General features: G+C 44.0%; 14 protein-coding genes across 14 annotated transcripts; 5 read left to right on the forward strand and 9 right to left on the reverse strand.

Moving 5' to 3' along the window:
• Window positions 1-301: 301 nt before the first annotated feature.
• On the reverse strand, window positions 302-730 carry K450DRAFT_165879 (uncharacterized protein; the record flags this gene model as incomplete). The annotated part of the gene is made up of 3 exons (XM_051584052.1): window positions 302-390; window positions 477-537; window positions 644-730. Coding segments are annotated over 3 exons (237 nt in total), but the record flags the coding sequence as incomplete, so codon positions are not given.
• Window positions 731-1,068: 338 nt separating this feature from the next.
• On the reverse strand, window positions 1,069-4,113 carry K450DRAFT_211819 (uncharacterized protein). Its single transcript, XM_051584798.1, has 5 exons — window positions 3,947-4,113; window positions 3,355-3,565; window positions 2,899-3,289; window positions 2,043-2,812; window positions 1,069-1,972 (listed from the first exon to the last, which is right to left on the reverse strand). The coding sequence occupies exons 1-5, from the start codon at window positions 4,033-4,035 to the stop codon at window positions 1,406-1,408; spliced, it is 2,028 nt and encodes a 675-aa protein (XP_051443147.1). The 5' UTR covers window positions 4,036-4,113; the 3' UTR covers window positions 1,069-1,405.
• Window positions 4,114-4,227: 114 nt separating this feature from the next.
• Window positions 4,228-6,100, forward strand: K450DRAFT_248320 (uncharacterized protein). Its single transcript, XM_051590212.1, has 5 exons — window positions 4,228-4,454; window positions 4,528-4,584; window positions 4,646-4,762; window positions 4,829-4,982; window positions 5,048-6,100. Exons 1-5 carry the CDS (start codon window positions 4,268-4,270, stop codon window positions 5,961-5,963), a joined length of 1,431 nt encoding a protein of 476 aa, XP_051443148.1. The 5' UTR covers window positions 4,228-4,267; the 3' UTR covers window positions 5,964-6,100.
• A 108-nt stretch (window positions 6,101-6,208) lies between these two features.
• On the forward strand, window positions 6,209-10,827 carry K450DRAFT_248324 (uncharacterized protein). Its single transcript, XM_051590213.1, has 15 exons — window positions 6,209-6,407; window positions 6,474-6,635; window positions 6,720-6,957; window positions 7,026-7,165; window positions 7,239-7,458; window positions 7,528-7,673; window positions 7,739-8,065; window positions 8,132-8,235; window positions 8,301-8,541; window positions 8,610-8,960; window positions 9,035-9,188; window positions 9,263-9,642; window positions 9,712-9,816; window positions 9,891-10,022; window positions 10,086-10,827. Exons 1-15 carry the CDS (start codon window positions 6,252-6,254, stop codon window positions 10,770-10,772), a joined length of 3,543 nt encoding a protein of 1,180 aa, XP_051443149.1. The 5' UTR covers window positions 6,209-6,251; the 3' UTR covers window positions 10,773-10,827.
• Window positions 10,828-10,857: 30 nt separating this feature from the next.
• On the forward strand, window positions 10,858-13,057 carry K450DRAFT_248333 (uncharacterized protein). The gene is made up of 10 exons (XM_051590214.1): window positions 10,858-11,061; window positions 11,125-11,395; window positions 11,460-11,567; window positions 11,654-11,754; window positions 11,829-11,975; window positions 12,050-12,140; window positions 12,206-12,262; window positions 12,333-12,634; window positions 12,709-12,816; window positions 12,896-13,057. Exons 1-9 carry the CDS (start codon window positions 10,987-10,989, stop codon window positions 12,814-12,816), a joined length of 1,260 nt encoding a protein of 419 aa, XP_051443150.1. The 5' UTR covers window positions 10,858-10,986; the 3' UTR covers window positions 12,896-13,057.
• On the forward strand, window positions 12,817-13,465 carry K450DRAFT_248339 (uncharacterized protein). Its single transcript, XM_051590215.1, has one exon. It carries the CDS (start codon window positions 13,195-13,197, stop codon window positions 13,363-13,365), a length of 171 nt encoding a protein of 56 aa, XP_051443151.1. The 5' UTR covers window positions 12,817-13,194; the 3' UTR covers window positions 13,366-13,465.
• K450DRAFT_248340 (uncharacterized protein) lies at window positions 13,466-14,177 on the reverse strand. Its single transcript, XM_051590216.1, has one exon. It carries the CDS (start codon window positions 14,110-14,112, stop codon window positions 13,567-13,569), a length of 546 nt encoding a protein of 181 aa, XP_051443152.1. The 5' UTR covers window positions 14,113-14,177; the 3' UTR covers window positions 13,466-13,566.
• A 1-nt stretch (window position 14,178) lies between these two features.
• K450DRAFT_248341 (uncharacterized protein) lies at window positions 14,179-15,972 on the reverse strand. Its single transcript, XM_051590217.1, has 9 exons — window positions 15,951-15,972; window positions 15,769-15,889; window positions 15,328-15,686; window positions 15,146-15,249; window positions 14,984-15,077; window positions 14,860-14,921; window positions 14,733-14,775; window positions 14,624-14,668; window positions 14,179-14,546 (listed from the first exon to the last, which is right to left on the reverse strand). The coding sequence occupies exons 2-9, from the start codon at window positions 15,856-15,858 to the stop codon at window positions 14,273-14,275; spliced, it is 1,071 nt and encodes a 356-aa protein (XP_051443153.1). The 5' UTR covers window positions 15,859-15,889; window positions 15,951-15,972; the 3' UTR covers window positions 14,179-14,272.
• Window positions 15,973-16,540: 568 nt separating this feature from the next.
• On the reverse strand, window positions 16,541-17,697 carry K450DRAFT_248348 (uncharacterized protein). Its single transcript, XM_051590218.1, has 4 exons — window positions 17,590-17,697; window positions 17,271-17,522; window positions 17,174-17,201; window positions 16,541-17,097 (listed from the first exon to the last, which is right to left on the reverse strand). The coding sequence occupies exons 2-4, from the start codon at window positions 17,369-17,371 to the stop codon at window positions 16,867-16,869; spliced, it is 360 nt and encodes a 119-aa protein (XP_051443154.1). The 5' UTR covers window positions 17,372-17,522; window positions 17,590-17,697; the 3' UTR covers window positions 16,541-16,866.
• Window positions 17,174-17,928, reverse strand: K450DRAFT_248352 (uncharacterized protein). Its single transcript, XM_051590219.1, has 2 exons — window positions 17,590-17,928; window positions 17,174-17,522 (listed from the first exon to the last, which is right to left on the reverse strand). The coding sequence occupies exons 1-2, from the start codon at window positions 17,643-17,645 to the stop codon at window positions 17,396-17,398; spliced, it is 183 nt and encodes a 60-aa protein (XP_051443155.1). The 5' UTR covers window positions 17,646-17,928; the 3' UTR covers window positions 17,174-17,395.
• A 327-nt stretch (window positions 17,929-18,255) lies between these two features.
• Window positions 18,256-19,361, reverse strand: K450DRAFT_248353 (uncharacterized protein). The gene is made up of 2 exons (XM_051590220.1): window positions 19,264-19,361; window positions 18,256-19,203 (listed from the first exon to the last, which is right to left on the reverse strand). The coding sequence occupies exon 2, from the start codon at window positions 19,079-19,081 to the stop codon at window positions 18,395-18,397; it is 687 nt and encodes a 228-aa protein (XP_051443156.1). The 5' UTR covers window positions 19,082-19,203; window positions 19,264-19,361; the 3' UTR covers window positions 18,256-18,394.
• K450DRAFT_89433 (uncharacterized protein) lies at window positions 19,141-19,740 on the reverse strand. The gene is made up of 2 exons (XM_051593838.1): window positions 19,550-19,740; window positions 19,141-19,474 (listed from the first exon to the last, which is right to left on the reverse strand). The coding sequence occupies exons 1-2, from the start codon at window positions 19,625-19,627 to the stop codon at window positions 19,175-19,177; spliced, it is 378 nt and encodes a 125-aa protein (XP_051443157.1). The 5' UTR covers window positions 19,628-19,740; the 3' UTR covers window positions 19,141-19,174.
• A 90-nt stretch (window positions 19,741-19,830) lies between these two features.
• Window positions 19,831-21,300, reverse strand: K450DRAFT_248356 (uncharacterized protein). Its single transcript, XM_051590221.1, has one exon. The coding sequence runs from the start codon at window positions 21,280-21,282 to the stop codon at window positions 20,194-20,196; it is 1,089 nt and encodes a 362-aa protein (XP_051443158.1). The 5' UTR covers window positions 21,283-21,300; the 3' UTR covers window positions 19,831-20,193.
• Window positions 21,301-22,068: 768 nt separating this feature from the next.
• On the forward strand, window positions 22,069-23,373 carry K450DRAFT_248359 (uncharacterized protein). Its single transcript, XM_051590222.1, has 5 exons — window positions 22,069-22,195; window positions 22,398-22,526; window positions 22,613-22,634; window positions 22,701-22,930; window positions 22,996-23,373. Exons 1-5 carry the CDS (start codon window positions 22,114-22,116, stop codon window positions 23,334-23,336), a joined length of 804 nt encoding a protein of 267 aa, XP_051443159.1. The 5' UTR covers window positions 22,069-22,113; the 3' UTR covers window positions 23,337-23,373.
• The last annotated feature ends 686 nt before the right edge of the window (window positions 23,374-24,059 follow it).

Genomic DNA, 24,059 nt, shown 5'->3' on the forward strand with positions numbered 1-24,059 from the left:
TGCATGTGTGTAGCATAAAGCTGAGGTTGAAAGGGAAAGTGGTGTTGAGGACGTCCAGTGACATAGCGATGATGGCTGTGGCCTTCGGGGTGATCGAAGTCAGTCGTATCCGCCGCTACCAGACCCCCGCCTTCTCCACTCCTTGCATGGGACATCTCGCAATGTATCACCGGCATCTTCCAGCATGGATTAGGTTTTTTATTTTGTTTTTGAATAATTAGAGAGATAGACACTAGGACACCCAATCATTTGGGAAGTTGAAGTAATGGCTTACTTGTAGCGAAGGGATTTCACAGCCATTCGCATTCAGACACGCTTGGATAAGGCCCTTGCCTTCCCCCTTGGCCACCAGTGGCTGTAGCTTGGAGGTTGTGAATGTGTATACCAGCCCTGACCGATAAGAAATCATTGGGTTCTCCATCGTAAATACACTGATGCTAATTTTTTTCTCGCTCCAAAGTGCCCACTAATCTTACCTGTCTCTGATACCACCAGTAAAAATACCTGGGTTCCAGTCAAGGTTGCCAGTTCATAGGCCTGGGGGGGATCATGTAAATAAAATGATGGGCATCGTCGGTGTATGCAACATGATGCTAAGACGCATGGTCGAAGAGCTGAGTAGCATCAGAGCAGAACGGCGTACCTTTTTCATGATACCGGCTTTTCTTTTTGAGAAAGTGATTTGTCGTCTAGATTTATCAGCGATATACTCTATTTTGATTTTGCGTCTACCTGATCTGCGATCTGGGGCAACGTCTTGAGCATAATCGTCGTCTGTAGCGTCCTCGGTTCTTGATTCTCCAATATCATAGTTTTGGATGACTGAATACTGGCCCTGCATATCAGGTGATGGGAAGGGATTTCGGACAGCTGTCAATTTAAAGCCAATAGAACCTGTGCATTCAAAGCAAAAGAAAGTAACGTAATGAATTGTCTAGTTGGAATTTACGTAGAAAAACACCCATAGCATTTGGTCTCGACGCCATAGCACCTTGGAGGGGGTCCTGTCACTCAATCAAGGGCCCCCTTTTTTTAAACACTGATCTACACAATGGCTTAGGTGAAGTTATTTCGTACTGGTCAGAACAGGATATAAATAATACCGAAGGTTAGACTGTATTGCAGAACACAAAACGTATGGTATGAGTATCTGATGGGTATGAGACATGTTGAAAAATAGCAGGGAAAAATTTGTGCGCGGAAAAAGAACAAAACAAAAGAGAGATACGAATGTGGGGATACAACAGATAAGTTTTGGAGGCAATCAAGGACAACTGTGAGAGTAAATTAAATACACTGTGACATTTACAAGAGACATTCTTTTCGTTTGAAAGGAGGGTTGAGTATGACTTTTCTCCAATTGAAAACACATAACAATGAATGGTCCGACGTAAACGCTCAAAGTTTACATGGCAGTCTTTCTCTTCTTTTGGCTGCGATCGATACCATCCGCTTCATCAGACGTTGTATTCTGCCATTGGCCATTAGAAGATTGTCCGTCTTGTAACTGTTCCAGTGGCAAACTGCCTAAGAAGTTGGTAAATTGTGGGGGGAATTGGGCAAAGTTGAAGAATCCAGTCGGTAAAGACGAGGCGCCAGCGTTTTGAGAATTGCTCGATTCTGCATAATTAGTATCTGTTTTGGAAGACTGGTCCTGTAACGCTGACTCGCTGAGCTGGCCCATGGCAATGGCAGGTAGCCCAAGTTCACCTAAACTTCGAGGTATTTGTCCTTGTTGGATCCCGTGATGACGCTGTATCGCCTTCAGGTGGGCACAATATTTATCCAGCATATCATACAAGCTCTGCTTTGAGAATGGTTTAGGTAGCACATCGGTCATTCCACTCCCAATATATTCCAGGATATCGCTGTCAGTTGTGTTCGAGGTCATTGAGATGATCGGCGTCATGGTATCATACTGTCGTATGTTGCGCGTAGCTGATACTCCATCGAGATTAGGCATGACAATATCCTATAAGTTCGCGTTAATAGAACATTCTAAAAATTACGTTTACGGTTTGGAAGACAGAAACAAGACTAACCATAAGTACAATATCATACTTTTCGAGTCCAAGCTTGTGCATCGCTTCAACGCCATCTGCTGCAACGTCGAATGTGCAACCAAACACTTGTAGTAGCTTACTACTCAAATTACGGAAGACGGAATCATCGTCGACCAATAATACTCGAGGTGGCACAGACCACCCGGGCACATACGTTGTTCGATGGACACGAACTTTACCATTTCCAGCTCCACTGGTGGATGCCACCGAAGTCTCTTGACCTGAATTGGATGAACTGAGAACAGGGTATCCAAATGTTCCAGGAGGTGTATTCTTGGGAGCAAGATGACCCACTGTCACCACAGTCAATCCATCTGCCGTTTTTCGTGGTGCTGAAGCTCCAAGATTTATGGTTTCGGAACTTCCTCTTTCAGGTAGCATCATTTCAATGGGCGGTTGTGACACGTTGACGTTCGATGCCCAGTTGGAGCTACCTGTCCCTGCTGCACTGGTAGGAAGCGAAAATGGAGGTTCATTGCTCGTTTGCGAGGAGGACCCTTCTTCCGCTCCAGTAAGCTGAGGAACGTCCGAACTTGTCGATGGCCACCCAGAAAGCTGTTGTAAACTTTGAACTCTTTGTGACAAGCTGCTCATTTGTTGTACACTGGCTCGAGCTAAATCCGAATAAGAGTCAATTAATTTCTGTGCCTGAGCAGAAGGTAAGAATGGCGCATCCAGAGCTGCTATCTGCTGGCTGATAGATGAACCTGAGCCTTCGATACGTCGTTTTCGCTTCGTTTGTTCACGTTCTGTGATAGGTAAGACAACTGTCAGCTTCAATTTTTTTTTCCAGTAAGCAGGGGTGTTCAGCCATATACTGAAAAATGCGTCATACCTCTTTCTTGATGGACCATATATTGAACCAGATTATGAAGTAGATTATCTTGAGCAGCCATATTTTTCTTGAAGCTCAAAACTTCATCCAGTACCACTCCATAACTTTTACTCACGCCTTGTAAATAGTTGGCCATTTGGTTCTGCAATTTCTGTAAATAGTCGACCTGTGTCTGAATTTGCTGGGTGGCAACTTTCCAATTGCCTGCTAATTCTTGCTGGTTATCCTCACCGTTCGAGGATTCCAAACCGGTATTTGATTGGGTATTATCATTGTTATAAGAGGTTGTGGCATTGTTGCCTTTTGGCCCTTTAGCTGGGACTTTTCTTCTTATCAGTTCCAGCATTTCCTTTTTGTTGTACTGAAACTTGGGATGTCGGAACTCCCATGCCTAGTTAAGAAAGTCTAGGGTTACTACAAAATTTCAACCCGCATTAATACTATAGCTTACTCTACCTGATCACCATATGGCTTATTGCCATCGTCAGCGTTTCTGACCTTGTGAAAATCGTACTTGTTGAGTTGCCGAACAAAACTTGCAAAGTTGGAGTGTTTAAAGTGTTTGGGCAAGATATTTTTTGCAAATTCATTAGGTTCTTTGACTACAAAAGAATCTCCATTGTAGCCCCAGGTCACAATCTCTGAGTAAGAGTTGTCCTCCAACATTCTGTACACGTAGAAAGCGAAGCATTAGTACGAGGATCGTATAAAATAGTATAAGAACGCATAGGATGTATTTTAATCATGTCGTTGGTGCGATGGGGTTCGTTGGTGGTAGGAAAAGATTTTTCGCTGACCCAGCAGCATGTCTAAGGTCTCGAGGTGGGGTTTGCTTTGACTGCTGATTGGCGATAAAGAGAGTTTGACATGAATGAGCAAAGGCTGAATCTCGATAGTAACAAAAGGCCGTGGGATGGCTATTACGCCTTCTTCTGTGGTTTGTTGAATAGTATATCTGTCTCAGTACTGTTATTTCGTATGTTCGTGGGTGGTTCGGTCGAGCAGGGACGTAGGATGGTGAAGTGCGGGTCGAGGATTGTGAATTTACCTGAAGAGCTTCTTGACAAAATCTGGGATACCAGAAGAGCTATTCTGTGAAGTGGACGTCTCATTGGAGAATGCATTATCGTCCTCCATTTGGAACAGAAAGCTTTGGGACGGGTTGATTTGGGAAATGAGAAAATGAAGGGAGCAGATGTCCTACCGAAATGAGCGTGCAACCCGATTTCGGCCCTCTATTCATCAGACAGAAGTTTTTATGAAACAAAATAACGTCTCAAATTTTTTGGGCAGCCATTTACCATGTTTCGCAGTCATTGTTCCAGCTCACTCGCTTCTCTGTGCCTCTCTCCCATTTAACCAGCAAACAATGGTAGAAGCATTACTGGAGAGAGAAATAGCTAAGCTCAAGAAAGAAGCCCAGGAAAAGGACGATCGCATCAAAGCCTTGGAATTAGCTGCGTCAGACGCGCAATCGGCAATCACCGGCCCGTCACATGCTCTAGCGAGTGTTTCGTTCAATGAGCTCGAGGCAGGCCTTCCCAAACTTCGTAATGGTAACTTGAGTATATGAATAATGAGAAAGAAACGAAATGTTAAAAAGTGCTACTAACACCTTTATCGATATAGCACTTCAATGCGCAATTTGCACCGAGCTCTTCACTGAACCTCACACTGTTGACTGCGGTATGTGGACTAGGCCGCGCATAGTCAACAAATAGACAAGAGTTAACGTTTTTTCCATCAGGACACACATTCTGCTATCAATGCCTGAAGCAATGGCTACAGATCCGAAAACAGTGCCCAACCTGCCGAAAACCCTTAACGCGTCACCCGATGTTGTCGTTTACTGTTCAACATCAAGGTAAGAAATCTCGCACATGATGCTGGAATGACGTTGCAGAAAGCTCATGATATATATCTGCCGCAGTTGAGATATACTTGGCGCATTTTACCTCGAAATCGGAAGGTGAAAGCTATCAGAAACGTGTTGAAAATGGCAGGAACGTGAATGACCCGTGGCAGAACATATTTCGCAAGGAACGAACCACAACATACCTTGAAGATGCTGAAGACGATACGAGGTAAGATTTTTCTCAATCCTTCACAATGTCTTGAATAGAAAATTAACTTTGGATTTTACCTCTAGGCGGTGTCCTGAATGTAATTGGGAACTTGTTGGCCAGCAATGCGTCAATTGTGGGGAGGTATATCATGATGCACCCGATGATTCAGAGGAAGGAGAAAGCGTTAATACAGGAGATGAAGTCGAAAGCTTTATGGATGCCAATGAATCCGATCAAGACTTTATTGTTGATGACGATGTCGTAGATTACGAGGATGCAGACTCTGTTGATGAAATTCTTGACGCGGATGCTGGAAGTGACACAGAACATGAAGATGACTATGTTATACCAAGTATACAAAGGAATAGACACTCTCGACGTCCTGCCGTCGTTGTGAATCTTTCAAGCGATTCCGAGAGCGAAAGTGATGGTGCGGATAGCGTATCGGCAATGACAACCAAGCGTTCGGCCCCTTTCATCTCATCGGACGACGACGACTTTCAATTGCCGCTCAATCGGTCAAAAAAGCGAAAGACACAAGACACTTCCAAGAATAGGAACCGAAAAGTCATTGCGTTAGATGACTCGGACGACGATGAAGCTGACCTTCCTGGGCCTAGTGACAGTCAAAGAGTCAGGGAATCCAGCGCAGAACCAGCCATTGATAAAAATCGTACCAGCGATGAAGAAGAGGAAAGCTCTCAAGGGACAAACAAGAAAAGAGCCATTCGAGATACCAGCGACGAAGAAGAAAGCGGTTCTGAGATTGATCAACGTGGAAATTCATCACATGAACTAGACAGCGAGGAGGACGATGATGATCTCAAGCAGGGACTACTTGAGCTGGATGAAATGGCTTCCAAAGAAGCTACTAGTCACCAGAATGGGAAGACAGCCAAAATCAAATCCAAGAAGAACAAGAAGAGCAAAAAGCATAAACGGGATAAGCACGTTTCGAAAAGTGGTCAACGAAAGGGCAAAGGCAAAGCAAAGGCGTAATTTATCAATTAGAATAATACCTTCATGTATACAAAATCCTTGTGCTTGCCTTCAAATTAATTTAAATCGTGGCATTATGTAATAGTAACTTTGTACAGAAACATCAACAACATAAATTTAGTGTGAAATCATCTTCCTATAAGCAAGCGCTTGGGTTCTTGCCAAGGGGTTTTCAGTCGCGACGGCCACGTGACCGATGATTACACCGGCTTGGTTGCGGAGTAGCGAACAGGTGTCGCCATCCATACAAACTCTGGCCGCTGTAGCAGCTTCTTTGACGAGTTCAGCATGTTTGAAAAGTCCCTGACTGACCTCATTCGAGGTATCAGAGCAAACAAGAAGAACGAACAGAAATATATCAGCGCATGCTTGCAAGAGATTCGCAACGAGGTCAAAGCCAACGACATTGATGTGAAGGCCAACGCCATTGCCAAGTTGACCTACGTAAGTGATCAGATAAAGTCATGTCTGACAGCGCATCCACCAACGTTAACCGTAACGAACAACTAGCTTCAAATGTTTGGATACGACATGTCATGGGCATCCTTCCATGTCGTTGAAGTCATGTCTTCTCCAAAGTTCCTGCATAAGCGAACAGGATACCTTGCCGCCGCTCAATCATTCCAACAAGACACCGATGTTCTTATGCTATGCACCAACTTGACCAAAAAGGTAACGTTTTCTCGAGCCTTGTTTCGCTCATGCTACTAATTTCCGTATACTTTTACTGATATGACAATTTTCTCCATCGTACAGGACATTGCATCGCCCATTGCGCTAGATGTCAGCGTGACAATTAACGGATTGTCGCACTTCCTTACTCCTGATCTTGCGCAAGTGCTGTGTCAGGATTTGGTTTCCATGTTGAATCACTCTAAACCCTACATTCGAAAGAAGGTGGTCTTGGTGCTTTACAAGGTGTTTTTGAAGTTCCCGGACGGTTTGAGATTAAGTTTCCCGCGCCTGAAGGACAAGCTGGAAGATCCAGATCCATGTAATTATTCATTGTTTTTGATGATACATGCGTTGGCTTTACACATTATTAACCGATCTGCCTTGTAGCTGTTGTTTCCGCTGCTGTTAATGTCATTTGCGAATTGGCGCGAAAGAACCCTAAGAACTACCTTTCATTAGCTCCCCAATTGTACAAGTTGTTGACTACATCTTCCAACAACTGGATGCTTATCAAAATCATAAAGCTGGTAAGATGGGGAAGTTTTTTTTAATATGTACATCGGTTAAGACTACTTTTTGACCGTGCATTCTCCCTTGTAGTTTGGTGCTTTAACACCATTGGAACCAAGACTCGTCAAGAAGTTGTTGCCATCTATCACATCGCTCATTCAAACCACACCCGCCATGTCTCTTCTTTATGAATGTATATATACTGTTATCATTGGTGGGTTCTTTGAGCACGCCGGAGATGCCGCCAACTCACTTGCCGCCACATGTGCCAACAAACTTCGTACTTTCTTGGAAGACCCCGATCAGAACTGTAAGTCAATCGAATATCATAGCGTCGTCAACGACACTCGACTAAAACGTTTTATCTCATGTTCTGTAGTAAAATACATCGGTCTCTTGGCGATGGGACGATTGTTGGAAACCCATCCTAGACTCGTGGCTGAACACCGAGACTTGATTATGGAGTGCATTGACGATGCTGATTTGAGCATTCGCTTGAGAGCACTCGATATTGTTGTTGGCATGGTGAGCGCACACAGGATTGAGATACTCTTGTTATGGGTACGTGCGTACTAAATAAGTATCTATAGGTCAACCGCAAGAATCTGGTTGATATTGTCAAGCGCTTGGTGGCACATCTTGTTCCAGCCAACGATGCAGATGGTGATCCGTCTTCATCTTTCCCTCCCCCATCCGCAGTGGTCGACCCACAATATCGAGCTGATATCATCCATCGTATCATCTTCATTTGCAGTCAAAACTCGTACCACAATGTGACCAATTTTGAATGGTACATCACCATATTAGTTGGCCTCACCTATGTCCCTGATGTCAGCGTTGGGGATCTCCTGACCAGCCAAATTATGGATGTAGGCGTTCGAGTAAAGAGCGCTCGCGAATTCAGTGTCAAACAAATGGTATTTATATATTTTTTCACCTGCTTGTCGATAACCCAATACGCTAATTCTTCGGCCACTCCTTAGTTCCGAATTTTATCCGACAAACATTTTTATGAAAATGTGAATCTTCGCAACTCTAACATTGACGTGTTATATGCCGCAGCTTGGATTTGTGGAGAGTATTCAAGGTAAGGCTCAACTCGGTGTCCTGTGATAACTGGGGCTTGTCACTTACGACTTCGTCCTGTTGTAGATTTTTGGAAGATATACCAGCTACCCTTGAATGCATGCTCAACCCAGCTGTCATTAAGCTGCCAGCCTCGACACAAGCTGTTTTTGTCCAGAATATCATCAAAATATATTCCTACTGGATCCAAAGTTTGGCGGAAGATTGGAACTTCGAGGTTCAGTCTGAGTTTGTCAAGATAACCGAGATCATTCAAGAGAAAATTTTGATGTTCTGTCGCAGCGCCGACCTTGAAGTCCAAGAGAGGGTAAGTTTATTCCTTTCACTATCCGCCATTGCCAAATGTTATCAGCATCTGACTTTTAGTAATAACAGGCAATGAACGTGCGCGAAATCTTCGCCTTGATTTTGGAAAGAGTACCAAACGAGCCTGCAGCTAACGGCATGCACTCTGTCCTTGCCGAGATGCCAAATCTTTTCTGCGCCTATGAATTGAACCCTGTCGCTCCAAAGGCGCAAAAGAAAGTGCCTATCCCTGAAGGACTGGATCTCGATCGATGGATCAACGAGCCGCTTCCAGAGCTAACGGATGACAGTGATTTGGAAGATCGATCATTAAGCACGCCAAGCATTGAGTATGAATCCAGCGAGAAGGCAACTAAGCGACGGAAAAAGGGAAGAAAAGTCGAGGTTGACAGTAGTGATGACGAAGATGAGAAAGTCAGAGTAAGCCGAATGATCTGGGATATTGAATGACATATGGAGGGTGTATATACTTACCCGCATCTTCGTGAACCTAGCGGCGGAATGCCAGGATGGAGGCTCGCAAAGGGGATCCATTTTATATCATGTCTGACACCAAAGCCAAATCACCAGCCAATCGACTGGATAACGATATAGATGATGTGGATTCCATACCGATCGTGAAACTAACCATGGATGACTTTGACCCAGGTAAAGAAAACTTTCCTATGTGCGTGCGTATTCGAAAAGGGAATCAATTGCTAATCTTACCTCCCATCATCCAGTCGGTAAGAAGGGACAAAAGAAGACAAAGAAATCCAAGAGCAAATCCCGACGAGCTGCTAGTCCGCCACCACCACCGCCAGTTTATGCTGAAGAAGATGCGCCAGAAAACGCTGCACCAGACTCTGCTGACGAAGAAGAAACAAAGAAGGGAGCCAAATTGGGCAAAAAGTTTACGGCTTATCGAGGGAATGCTTCATCCAACGTCTTTAGCTCAGAAGACGTTAGCTTGAACTCTGTAGATCTCTCACAACCTGTCGGTGAAGATGAAAAGCTGCCCCAGCTTCAAGCTTACATGAGTCCTGAAGAGGTACAGCGACGAGAGCAGATGAGATTTAAAGCTGAGAGGAAGGCTGCTCTTGAGAGCAAAGCATCGGAAAAGGTATGTGTGGGGATGAAGTTACTGCGCTTTTTTTTTTGATGAGAGATATTCTGACCACTGCTATTTTAGAAATTAAAAAGCGCTGAAAAAGCACACAAGTCATCGAAGAAGAGTACTAGCAAGTCTGAAAAGGTTGAATCTGGTAAGAAGAAGAAGAAGTCTTCTAGCAAAAAGGTTAGTGTGTGGTTTGCAGACAAAGACGCAACTTAGTTCTTCTTTACTGATGATTTCTTGGGCGGGCGTTATAGAAATCTGCTGTTGAAGATGAACTCAGCATACCTTCACCACATGATGATGGCATCTCTGCTGTTTCCGTTGACGTTGAACAACCATGGGGCCCAAGCTTAGAAGCTGCGTTCAACAATGACGATCTTGAAATTGTAAGCAAACATCAGTAGCTTCCCATCATAACGTTCCATCCTCTAAACATAAATCTTATGCAGATGTATGGTATTAAACTTCTCACTCAACAAGAAGGCGACACACCTTGCATTGAAGTCAAATATGTCATCACCAACAAGTCGTCGACTTCTACTTTGGAAAACATTCAGTTGACACCAACAGAGTCAGTTGACTTTGAGCGTGTTGACAGCGACAATGTTACCAGCAGCTTGACACCACACGCGACGGCTGAAACAAGCTACCGATTCAATGTGAAAGCGGCACCCCAACAGTCTTTGGCCATGAGTTTCCAGCTTCAATACGATGCAGAATCAAGCCAAGCAGAAACGTTCAGCATAGAAGTCACAGTTGCGACGTTCATGCTTGAAAATGCACAATTAGATCCATCTGGATTTGCCGACATGCTAGCCAGTAGAGGTCATGAATTTGGCCACCGAAGCTCAGCAACAGTGATACTTCCTATACCCAATGACAAGCCCGTTGAAGAAGTATTAATGCAAGGACTAGAAATGATATCTCGAACCACCCGGTTACATGTGGTGGAGATGGTGCCAGGAGCGGCCTCCTTGTACGGTAAAAGTGTTCAAGGAATTGAAGTTGCAGGTCTGCTCAAGTACTCTATTACTGGTGAAGAAGAGGACCAAAGTGCAGCGATGCGACTGGAGATAAAATGTACTGATGGCGATTTTGCCGATGCCTTGGCTGCCAAAGTCTCCAACATGTCTTAGATAATTGCCCTACATTTCTTTATAATAAACTCGAATACCATATGTCCTGCATGAATTTGATTTTTATCACAAGCGTATAGTGAGGGTTTTGAGGTAGGTAGGAACTTCAAACAACACGTCATGAATGAAGCCCAACAAGCTGACGTAAAACTCCTCAAAATCAGTGTTCCACCCAAACCGACGGTTTAGCATATCTTTTCCACGCAACCAACTAATGGACGACGAAAAGATTACCAACTTTTGCGCAGTGACCAGCTGTGATCCCGATATTGCTCAATCATATTTGGAGGTATAGTGCGCAGTTGAATGCCATGGTAACTGGGCTGTCAGAGATTCACACATGCCCATGCAGGTGTCCGAATGGAATGTTGAGACTGCACTGTCACTTTACTTTGAAAACAGTGGAGCTCCATTAGGTCCACCACCAACGATACCCGAATCCGACAATCCTTATTCACAGTTAGGAGAGGATTCTCTTCCTGATACGTCCGATGAAGCATTTGCAAGGCAACTGCAGGAAGAGCAATACAGCAATGAACCCAATGTGCGTGCCCCGATTGCGCCAACCACCGATGTTCTCGTCGGCGACGACGCCTTCACTTCCCATTTCGACAGACGTGCTCGTACGTACCATCACAAGCGTTGTATACCGACTGCTTTCATCTGATATCGCTCTTTCCCTTTTAGCTCCAATTTCAAGACATCCTGTATTCAATCAAGGTGACTCGTCATCGTATGCGCCTCCCGCCCCTGAAGCTTTCCGGAATTTTGTGACTGAAATGGAATCTTTGCAAGGTACGATGGGATAGTGTATTTGGAAAGGAGCAGCCAGCCGCGGGTGATCTGGGAAGTACCCTTTTGAAGTTAACGCCTTGCTGTAGGTGGAAGGTCGCAATCACCTGCTTCGAGTGACAAGACGAAACGGTTAGCGGATTTGTTTCGACCGCCTTTCGATATTATGTATCAAGGTGATTTTGAAAATGTAAGTGAAAGGAGGTACAAAAGCATCTCAGAGCCATGGACAAGAGTCATCGATTAATCCACTGTCACCCACAGGCACGCAACCACGCCAAAGAGAACCAAAAGTGGCTACTTGTCAACATCCAGGACCCTACTGAGTTTTCTTGCCAAGTCATGAACCGAGATCTTTGGAGCGAACAAGCAGTCAAAGATGTGATTAAGGAGTCTTTCGTCTTCTTACAGGTATGTTAATAGATTGCATAAACAGGAATTGGACGATCTACATCCAGATGCGGCAATTTATCCATCTTTCTTAGTATGGACACGAAAGTGCCGAAGGAAAGAGATACCTCACATTTTATTCCATCGACAATTACCCCCATGTTGCCATTATTGATGCACGAACAGGTAAGCCGGTGTCTGGAGGCTCTCCTGAGAATGTATGGGCTGCTGATATTTTGTCGGTCTCGTAGGCGAAAGAGTGAAATCATGGAATACTCAAATGTCCGCAAGCGACTTCTTGATGAATGGTATGAATAAGTTGTCATGTGCAAGCTAAGGCATTGTATGACTCCAGTGCTCAAATGTGTATCTTTTTAGTGACTGAATTCCTGGAAACCAAATCCAACCAGAAAACGCCCTCTACAAAGCGACCAAAGGTCGTCTCTGACATGACTGAAGAAGAGCAGCTTAATGCCGCCATAGCAGCCTCTCTCGGTAGTAGTCACAATGAAGGTGGTAGTGGAGCAGCGGATTCACCTGTAACTGAAACTCAAGAAACCGAAGTCGATGAAGAAATTGCTGAGGAAGAACGACAAGCATCCATTATCGACACCATAGAAGCTATTAAACGTGAAGAAACAACCGACCTCAAAAACTCCACTAGGATTCAGTTCCGACTAGCAGGTATAAATTGGGGAATTCTCAACCAGAGATGCAATACACGTACTGACATTATGTTTGTTGGTTTAAAAAGATGGCTCACGTATTGTTCGAAGATTCAACAAGACGGATCCCGTTCGATATGTATTTGAATACGTCAAGGCTGAAATCCCTGATGCTGACACACGCCCGTTCGAAGTAAGTTTTCACAGCCAGCGATGTGCCCCTGTACTTACGCATGCTCGTTAGAAGTTGCTGATCTTCTTTCTCTCCCCTTGTAGCTCATCTTCAACCGTCGGCAGTTGATAGATTTGATCGATAAAGACATTAAGGAAGCAGGGTTAGAAAATGCAGCTGTTAACTTTAACTTTTCATAAAGCTGTTTGGGAATATCTATTTCTTTTTTTATTACACAAAAAAAAAATTCGATACGCTCTCTCTTTCATCTCACCTGTCCGCTCTATATCATGATTCCCCCCTACACATCCAATACACAATTTTAAATTACCCAACATAGCTGTTGCTCATTGTTGAAAGCCCAAGTGTCACCAGAACAGCCCGAAGCGAAAAAGGAAGAAGAATGTCAGCGAAGAAAAAACGGCCAACACAGTTGCTCATGCTGATCATCATCAAACTTGCTATGCTCCTATTTTGGATAGCAGGGGCAGTTCCATACGCAACGTTTCAAGGAGATCAGCACAACGACTTGCAAGACAGCATGGTGAATTGGGATGGTGGTTCGCTTATGTGATTTTCGATGGCAAACAGCAAAACGTCAGGGGCGTGCTTACCCCTACTAAGAAAAAAAAAATTCGCATGGTTTGAACAGTCCCGTCGCGCCTATAAATAAGGGCCCCATTTCGCCCTGCTCGATTTTTCTTTACTCGATTTCAATTTACTCGCTTCCTCTCGTACGTATGCTTTTCCATCTTACCGTTGTCATGTTTCTATTTCATTGACTCGTTCCCATAGAGGTCGTGCTTGATTTCAAAGTCACTTTCCCGCGCCCGAAAGGGGTGCGTTGGGTCTTTTCCCTCTCCGGTGTGGTCGACGTCTCCGTACGGTGGGTCGCCCGTGGGGATGGAGGTTTCTTTTGCCGCGTGCTGTAGGCTGACTCTGCCTCCTCCATCCCCGCCGGCGGCCCGCCCCGTCTTTGGAGGTCTTTTCCTCCTCGGCTTGCCCTTTTAAATAAACTCGGTGGTCTTTTTTTTTGGACATGACATCCCAAAAACAACAATGTGTTTGAATGATTTGCATTATTTGTTTGTGGATTTCCTCCGAGCTGGGCTGATACTATGCCCAGCTCGAATTGGTTAAACAAGGTTTTCCAATGGTATGATGGTTGAGAACCAAACTTGTCAATGTAAATGTCTGCATTCAGTGTGACCGCGTGAAAAGTTGCATGGATGGACGCATGCTCCCAAACTGGGATGGCTAAGAGCACCACCACCATTGACTTGCAATGTTTAACAATGTGCGTATGCTTATCTCGCAGCATTGACTGCAAACAGTCCAGACACTGGATGCACCATCTGCCCCGTCACAGCTCAAACATGGCACAGTAATAATGAAAATTTTCAGGTAAATACAATAAAATAAATGAAACAAACTATACACGAAGACATTGATTTCAGTACATAACATAATGTGTCTTGGTCCTAGACATGGCCAGGTTGGTATTTGTTGCTTTCAGTGGGCTCAATGACGGAGCCCAGCTCTTGCCACTCGCCCTCAGGCTCTGCGCCTGTGGAAAAGGTGGACTTGAACCGTGGCAGCGATGCAACAGTGAAGCGGCTTCTATTATAGGAGCTTTGTGAGGTACGATCTCTTTTCTTGAAGCAGCCGCTGAAAAGAGGAGTAAGCCAGAAAAAGTATGTATTGACGAATTCCATGGTGGTTCCAAATGCCAAAAAGTAGAATAGTGCGTCCAAACTATTGCAAAGGGAAAGGGAATCAGTACCATGATCTTTTATGGTGCTATCTTTGATTCAATAGCTGTCTCAACTTACACGCCAATGAAAATGTTTATGCTAGCGTTGGATAAAGTGGGGTTTCTGTAGAGAGTAGGGTAAGTATCGGGTTGCAGTTACGGTTGAAAGTGAATGCTGTATCACGAACTGTTGATCATCTTTGTTACTGGCCATATCAATAACAGCTTGCACTGCGAGATTGAAAAAGACAGGAGGTTAGGACTACCAACTAACATAAATGCTTAAAGCTCGAAGAACATGAGTGAATCACTTACGGTCCAACCAGAAAACCACTACGCTAGCAATAACGCTGCAGCACATCATACGAACAACGATTCTGTCATAGGCGATATTAGTTGAAAAAGGAAATAATGCATCAGTGTGAGGATCGAGTCGTACCTAGACTGTAAGGCCTTTTCGATTTCATTAGTGGCGGTAGGAGAATGGCGGAAAACTTTAATTTTATGTCGAACAACGGTGAAGGTAGTGTGAACTAATAATTGAAATTAGTGAGAATCAACCAAGACGTATCAATCCTGTTTGCAGATGAGTTTCACGTACACATTAATATCATGCTAACGGCGTTGAGTGAAAACTGAGCATATATAATGACAGCTGAAGAAATCAGGTGGCCATTGACATAACAATCAAAGTATTCAAAGAGTCTGGGCGATAAAGGCAGTTTAGTTAAGCCCGCCACCAACATGAGGAAGTCAAAAAAAAAAAAAAAAAATTGGACTTACGTCTGAGCGTTGGTATCGGGCTCATGGATGTGTTCCCAAACGAAAACCGGTATACTGCTGAGCAATGAGAGGACAACAGTGATCAAAATGTACCACCAGAACCAGTCTCTATCCGCATTGATGTGAGGTCTATGAACTGCCATCCAGAGATTGATACAGAGCCCCAGAAGTAAGACGGATCGTGCAGTACTAATGGATTGGAACGCATATGCAGTAAACTCGCACACTCCATCAATCACAAACGCTGTAGTAGGTGTCGCCAGGATTTTCGATGCCTCTACACCCAAAAAGATGATGCTGTTGATATCCGACAAACATTCGACAACGTATAGTGATATGAGTGTTCTATGTTTTCCGCTCTGTTTGAAAAAAATTGCAAAACTTTAGTCCACATATCGGAGTGGAGTAACCCCACTATTTATATCGCCGAGCTGCACTTACTCGTAGTGCTGGATACAGCAACATTAGCATTAAAACAAGTGACAGTATTCGAACTCCAAAGTAAGTCGAAAAATAGGTTTCCAGATTCATTTTTTAAAAACTTGGTGTCGTATTATATGGTCTATTCTTTGTTGGAAAAAAATGATGCCGACATAGCGTTCAGGTTTAGAAAAATGTATAACCTTAACGGTGAAAAAGGAAGAGAATCAAAGCTCGATCGATCGGTCCAGATAGGAGTACAAATAAGCAAAGAAAGAAAGAAAAAGGCTTTCTCAACAGAGACAGGGCCCACCGGGTTTATATATTTATCAGGACCATTGCTATAGACCTCCATAAAATCCAGTGGCGTATAGATTGGGGGAACGTCCAATAATCTATGGCGCGTAGTTCTGCAAACTTTTCGGAAAAGGTAATGTGGTTCGAGAGTTACAAGGTGATAGGGTTACACTTCACTCGCACAAACCCGCCATTCCTCCGACCAATCGTGCCTTAACACTTAAGATGATATGTGGGCAAGTGTAACTAATGTGGTTGTTTCATGGTGTTCTCACGGATTCAGTGAAGCCATGTTCTCATGGAAAGGCGCGGAGAGAAAAACATATCGAGATCCCTCTACCATTAATTTACATTTATGTATCGATGGCTTCGTTCGGCTGACAGCCATCACGGTATGTGTACCAAATGTTTCACTAATGGTATATTAATCTCCACAGGCAGCAATCCATCTCAGTTGCCCAGACCTGTGATTTGGCTTACGCTACAGTGTAATAAATAACCTTCCTGAAATGAGGACCAAAAGACCAAAAAATGCCAAGCAAGGAAACTGAGGCTGGAAAATTGGGCTTTCTCTGTTTTTAAAGGCCAGCCAGCGATCACAGTGCCTTCAACATCTGGCCGGTTCAGCACAGACGTACCACCTCAATACTTCTTTCCTAAGGTATGATACCAACCGTGACATTTAATCAGTTTTTGAACACATGATATAGTGTCTCCATCCTCCTCATTTATTAATCCACTCTTTCTAAGAATCTTTTCTTCAAGCATCAAATAGATGTAACTCTCTGACACAGGTATCCCCCAAGCAGTCGTACATTGCATTTAAAATTGGTCTCGAATGGCTTGGCTGCCAATGACTCCATTCCAGATAGCAGAGACGGCGATGACAGCATTGGTAGTCATGAAGCCATAGAAACGGCCGTTACCTAAACCAGTGGCGTTCCAGAACATACCAAAGTTACCATGAAGGACACGGGCAACAAAGAGAGTTCCTAATAGGCCATGAATGGCTTTGGCGTTGGCACGGTTGGACTCGAGAACAGCAATCAAAAACTAAAAAGGTGGGTTAAGTAGGCAATCGGATAAACTACGGCTTCACTTGATGTGTTGGAGTTCCAAATGCACTTACCAAGGCAATAGGTACATTCTCCAAGAAGCTGATGAAATAATCAACATCAATACGAAAGTCGACCCAAATTCTTCATAACATAGCATGAGTATCTTACTTTGCTTGAGCTCTCATGGCAGTGCGCAAAGACTTGTACTTTGTAATTTTGGCTTCATCGGTTTCGCCTGCCATAATAGTGCGATTAGTAATTGATGCCATATGGCGTAATGTCCGCTACCCCAATCATTGACAGCCTGCAATCCGCCTACCTTTTTGCAGGCATGTAAGTTCTTCAAGAGTGCCGTCACCAATAGAGACCTTGGCGCCGATGCGGGTACGCACGACGCGAGATGTCAGATAGAGAGAATATCTAAGGGAAGTTTCACAAGTGTCAGTATTCACTCGGCACCGCGACGAAACATGTCATCCTCAATTACCCGGCAAACAGAGGAGCCCAAGCGGCAGTGATAGGAAGAGAAGGAACAGCAAGCATGGTGATTTACAGAAAACGCAAGAGAAACTAGAAAGGTGGTTTTATATTTTCAAACGCTTATGCGGCGTTGGCGTCGAAGACAGTCACAAGCATCCAGGGGTTTCCCTTCCAAGTCGCAGCTTAGAATTCATGAGTCAGAAGCAAAGACACGTCGTGGCCTCGTCATTGTGTGAAGGGCCCACCCCCAAGGTCTGAGTAAAGCTTGTCAAAACACTCGCCACGACCCCAGCTTTATTTGGGGCGAAAGCGTAGTTTACGGTGGCTGGGACTTTTTGGAAACACTTGGAGCCTTCCCAATGTAATAGAATTTCGCCATATCACTATAAACTTCTACTAGAGCAGTAAGAGAATTGTCAGCCATATAAAACACTGTCATTGTCTTCTCAATCATTCTTATTCCTTCGCAACTTCACAAATTGAAATATTATTACTTTTTTTCAAACCGTATGGAAGGACCATCTAGTCTGCTTTTCCCCCGCAATCATGCTATTTCGCCTGGTTGATAAGGCAGAGAAGAAATTGTGATAACTTGTAAGGTGTATTTTTGACTGATTTTACTGTATTTTCAAACCTAATGGGAAGATTTAACTCCAACACTATTTGCGCAAGGTGGTTTTTCACATGTTCTTTTTATTTTACATTCAGACAGTGTCGTGCGTAGTCTCTTTATACATATTGATTAATCATAGAATGGATAGGATGTAGTCGGCTCAAAATGGGTAGGTATAAGTGGGTATCAATTTAAGTACTCAAGCAAGGCTATCGGGTGGACTGGCAATGATCAGACCATCGGTACTTTCCAGACCGAAAGCCTCTTCTTCAGACTGTGCAAGAGGTACAAAGCGTTTCCGTTTCCTACTTATCTCGACAGAGGAATTTGTCAAGAAATTTCCTAACTGTGCGACTTTCTTTGGTATTGACTGCAAGAACATGAGGGGAGGCAGCAGCACAGGATGCAGGCATATTACTGCAGCTCGTAAGAAGAGCCAAATGAATGGAAGGCAAATTGCAAAAGAGAAAACCATGATTATGATATCAACGGCTGGTGCTCCATCGTTAGACAGTGTAGCGTAGTCCAAGTCATATGTCGAGTAAAAGCACGGTATAGTAGAATTGACAGTGTATAGAGTATTTATGTCGGCGTCTTCCAGAAAGGAGACGTGAGATTCGCCCAAAGTACTTGAGCTCGACGGTGTGGTATAGTTAACGTGAATGGCCCATGAATCACCATTATCGCCGCTGGTGATAGATGCCCGCAGGATTGTGCAGTTGGTAGGCCCGAGATGAGTGATCTGGACTATATGGTTTCCTAAATCCCACATGCCTTGTGCATATAAACCGATAGCTAAAGTGAATATGGCACAGAAGAACAGGAATCCTAACAGTATACCCAAGGAATTGACTATGTCTTTGATTGTCTCGTTTAGCTTAACCATGATAGAGCAAAAGAAAGATACCAACAGCTTAAACCAAATATCCCTTTTTAAGTGTATATCCAGGCTGTGCTCCCGCAGCACCAGGCGCTACGACTAACAAGCTGAGTCGATAGAATCAAGTCCTTTCATATATTTAGCATTTTGAAAGCTTCCCTTGGCTCGGCATAGAACGTACGCGCTACCTTTCAAAACCTGTATCGTTTCCATTTCTTCCGAGTAATCTGGCCAGCCGGCTTGCCTACACTGGCTGGTTGGTAGCACCTGCTTTGTTTGGATGGCGGGTAAAGTGATCCGGAGTGGCTGGTTTTTGCTTGAAAGAGTTTCTGTGTTCATCCCGTACTGCGTGGGCTTGGCTGCATGCTTTATTCCTGCGTGATTCAGTTCATGTAGCAGCTAAATATAACTGAGCATTAGTATGATGACTCTGTACATTTGACCGTCTTCAACCTAATTTATAAGCTGCTTTCCATTAGCTTGGTGAACAAAAATACACCTGCGCTTTACATGAGAGTCAGCGAGATCCACCGTGCGCGCAAAAAGATCCATCGCTAACAAGAAACCCCATCTGCTTTACTATGAATAGCTTTTCATTCTTTTCATTGCACCACTTTGCTTTCCGTAAAAACAGTACCTCTCATCGGTGGCGTCAACTGGTCCACTCGACGTCTTACTTCCAGGTCGCACTTGACCCAACGTGTATTACCCACAGCACTCTACACTGTGACAAGCTGATGAAAAGCCAGATTGATGTTAAAGCCGAGGTTTAGAAGCATACCGACATCGGTAAAAACGTAATCTGCACCAAAGTGATACTTTAAGCGTGACAACCTTTATCTTTTAGCAAAGAAGTTGGCCGGTCCTTAAAAAAGCAATATTACAGCTTACCTGAGGACTGCTGGGCAGGAACCCAATTTCCTAAATCGGCATTTCCCTTTGACTAACGCTGGCCGCCTTTGTATTCGAGGCCTCTAGGCATGTGAGCTATTTGCACGATGATATAGACGAATCAAAGAAAGGGTAATTGCAAAGAATTTTACGTATATTCTGTCATTTATTTTTAAAGAAGCATGGAGGAGTCGTATGTGTACAACGCTGTATAAAGTTGTCCACATCTAACCGCTGGTATCCCAATTGAAATTAGCATTTTTCCACATCCAATTGACCAACCAATCTGGCGTAATGTTCATCAAGTAAGAACCGATGATGGTGAACCAAGGGAACATCAGGACTTCTTGTCGCTCGTCCAATGCTCGCTTGACAATTTTGCCAGCGGAGTCAACATTCAACTGGAAAGGAATTTTTTGGTTGTTGGGAAGATTTTTCGAGGCGTCTTGCACAAGAGGGGTGTCGACAAATCCTGGACAAATGACTGAAACGTCGATGTTGTATGGCTTCAGAACCACTGAAAGATCACGACCCAATCTGTAGACCATTCTCTTGGAGACAGAGTAGCCTGTGACTTGAGGAAAGATGAAGAAAGACGCAAGGGAAGCTGTGATAGCCAGGTGGCCACGCTTGCGTTCCTTGAAACGATCCAACAAGGGAGTGATGGTGTTAAGCACTCCCATACCGTTGACCTTGATGACCAGATCCAGTCTCTGCTTCAACGTGCTCTCTCTCTTTCCAGACGCTGTAGGCGTTCCCGCCATGGTGGCCACAACGCCAGCGTTGGCCCAGACGAGATCGATTCCACCTACTCTGTCGTCTACATCCAGTAAATACTCATTCATTGCTTCGGCGTCAGTTACATCGATGACCTTGGTCTCGACTTTAACGCCGTTCTTTATACAAACATCAGCGACAGTGGCTAGTCGTTGTTCGTTCAAGTCCAACAGGATAAGGTGAAGACCACCAGCCTGCTCGGAAGCTGCTCCCTTGTATTTAGGATCGGTGACATATCGCAATGCAACATTCTCGCCGATACCAGACGCAGCACCTGTAATGACGATTTTTCGAGGTATAGGCTTAGCTGCCAGGAGTCTTCGTGATCTACCGGTAACGTGATTGATCAATTCCAGAGCAAGAGCAATCAAGCTCGCAGGAAGCACGACAGCCGAAGTGTGGAAGATGGTTAAGAGTGCTAACCAAGGCGCAATGACTTTGTTCTGTTGAAGGACCATATTACGAAGGAATAATAGAAAGAAAGATGCCGAATGGAATTCTGAACTCCACTGAATTTTATACACCATCTGGGAGCACATGCGGTTCCCTCAGTATGTAAGAATAAAATCAACCGATTAGGCAAATGATGAATTTTGTGGAACTCAGTCTGGTTGCTGGGGAAGTGTGAAAAAAAAATTTCTGCTGACAGTCTGGGGGCAAAATAATTTGACAGCTGCAGAATTATTAGTTCTGATGCGATTCTTTATGGGCTTGTATTCTCAACTCTAGAATTACATATACATAGGTCCTTCCATGAAAGTACCGAGAGTCGGTTCATGGCGTAATAATTTCGAATCTTCGGCTTGGCTGGGCTGGGTCCATCGAGAGGAGATTTTGGTAGAATGCGAATTAAGTCTAACTGCTGGCGATAAAACGTTAGTATAAATTGTGCTGGTGACGTTCAAGTATGCCATAGTATATCAGCTTACTCCTCGTTTGACAGTGAACTTATCACGTGATGATTATCTACCAGTCGCAAGCACCATCAAGATTTTGAGGGTGTAGCGTATAACAAATTACCTACCTACTCGTTCACACTGTGTTAAAAAGGTCCAACAAATTCATCGCCTTTGAGCCATCCAACACTATCGTTTCATGTTGAAAAATTGGCCCATGTAGGACACATACGAACAAAATATCGGGATTCTCCAAAGGTAGCATTCAATGATAAGCAAGATTTAGCTGCTTATGCTCAAGAAGTTCCCGAAGTGGGAAAAGGTGCCGTTCGATGTGCATGGTATAAACAAATTGAGTCATTGGTTAATGCGTCGGTCACAAGCGAAACAGAAGGTTAAAGATTTTTGGATCCAAAACCAACCCCTTCATAAAAATTTTGAGTTTGTATAGTCATCTCTTACTACCACCATCTAATGAACTTTACGGAATCCGAAACTTTCTCTCTAGGCAGGCTTAGAGACACACTCATTCGCCTGGAGGACACCATTATCTTCGGTTAGCTTCTGTTCCATTTTGCCCTTATAGTCTTTTACCAGTCACCGAGAGAAGGTGCCATTGCAATGAACTGCCCATTTGAAATGAAGGCACCAAACCAGCTCAACCATCCCTTGAATCCTCTTCAACCGGTCGATCCTACTTGACTTACCATGTTCGAGATTAAATTGGCTAACGGATTACATTCTTTCTCTCTTGACAGCTCTGATTGAACGTGCTCAATTTCATCTAAATGAGTCAATCTATCACAAAAACGCTCTCCAATTCAACGGAGCTACCGGAGATCGTAGCTTCCTCGAGTATTTCCTTTGGGAGACCGAGAAAGTTCATGGTAAATTCAGATCCATGAATCAAGCTATGTGCTGTGACCATTCCCTTGCTAATGACTGTAAAATCTATGATATATGACTAATTTAGCCAAAGTCCGACGCTACTCAAGGTAGGAAAGCCTGCAAGGCGATCAGTACACAAATAGCCCATGTCACTAAAATCCGTAATGCCGTAGTCCTGATGAATACGCATTTACATCCCCCCTGCCTGACCCCATCCTGCCACCGCTGCAATACCCCGAGTTTCTAGCTCCCAACAAGGTTAATATTAATGACAAGATTATGGATGTCTATGTCCACCACCTCGTCAATTCCATCTGTCCGCCAGGAGACGACAGCAACTATGGTAGTGCCGCCACTAAGGATATCGAGTGCTTGCAAGCATTGAGTCGCCGTATACATTACGGTAAGTCGCTAAAGACATTTCATCGTAGCATTTCTGGCTCAAATTTGATTAATATTACTATGTAGGCAAATTCATTGCTGAATCAAAGTTCCGTTCCAATCCTGAAGAATACACTCGTTTGGCACTTGCTAATGATACGAAAGGAATTGACGAGCTGTTGACTAACAAGGAAGTCGAGATCAAACTACTTCAGCGTTTGCGTCGGAAGGCTTTGGTGTACGGTCAAACATTGGATCAAGAAGATGCTGGTACTAGCACTCACCTTAAGATCCCTGTGGATGCGGTGGTTGACTTGTATGAACGATGGGTCATCCCCTTGACCAAAGTCGTCGAAATAGAGTATCTGTTAGAACGTGGTCTTGCATGGCATGCCCAACGCCAAGTCCAAAGTGAAAACCAGAAATAAAACATTTATCATGTACTCCTTTACCCAAATGACACTCAAAGATAGATAAAGTGTAGAAAATCAATGTTGGCTCATTCATTTTAATTTTAAATGGATTTTTACAAGGCGAAAGGATTGTAAGGGCTATGTGCAAATGTATAACATAAAAAGATATTCTGTATATACATGAAAGATTCCAGGAAATTTTAATTTAGAAACTGTCCCTCAAGGATAGCGCTACGCATGGGACTGTCCGGTCGCTTTTGCGAGGCAGAAACCGCATTGAGTACCTTGTTCAAAGGAGGAGGCTCGGAGTTCACTAGTGATGCCGGGGACTTCTTGCTTGAGATAAAGGTGTTTCCAGGTCCTGGTGGTGACAGCGCTCGTTCTGGTGAGGGTGGGGGGTTTAACGGCAAGTATAAATTGAGACTTTGCCGCGACAAGTCACCTACCAGTCAGATCATTTATGTTCATTCCCCCGAAGGATCCAGAAGCATGTTGGTTTTCTTCTTGTACCTGTTTTAATAAGGGAGTTCAGTACGACCGTAAAAAGGATAAAACAAAATTTCTTTGGTAGAGAGGAAAATGCTGAGTGGTGTGAGCGAGCCGTTGAAGATGTGTGAGAGCGACGGAAACTCAATCATGGAAAAAACGAAGCCAAACTTTTCAATCCAGGTGTGTATGCAGTAACGAGACCAATAGTAAACCCTGTAGTGGACATATCGTGTGCGTTAGGGTGTTCGA

The sequence above is a fragment of the Umbelopsis ramanniana genome (genome assembly GCF_025399195.1).
Source record: "Umbelopsis ramanniana AG unplaced genomic scaffold K450scaffold_41, whole genome shotgun sequence".
Taxonomy (NCBI): Eukaryota; Fungi; Mucoromycota; class Umbelopsidomycetes; order Umbelopsidales; family Umbelopsidaceae; genus Umbelopsis; species Umbelopsis ramanniana.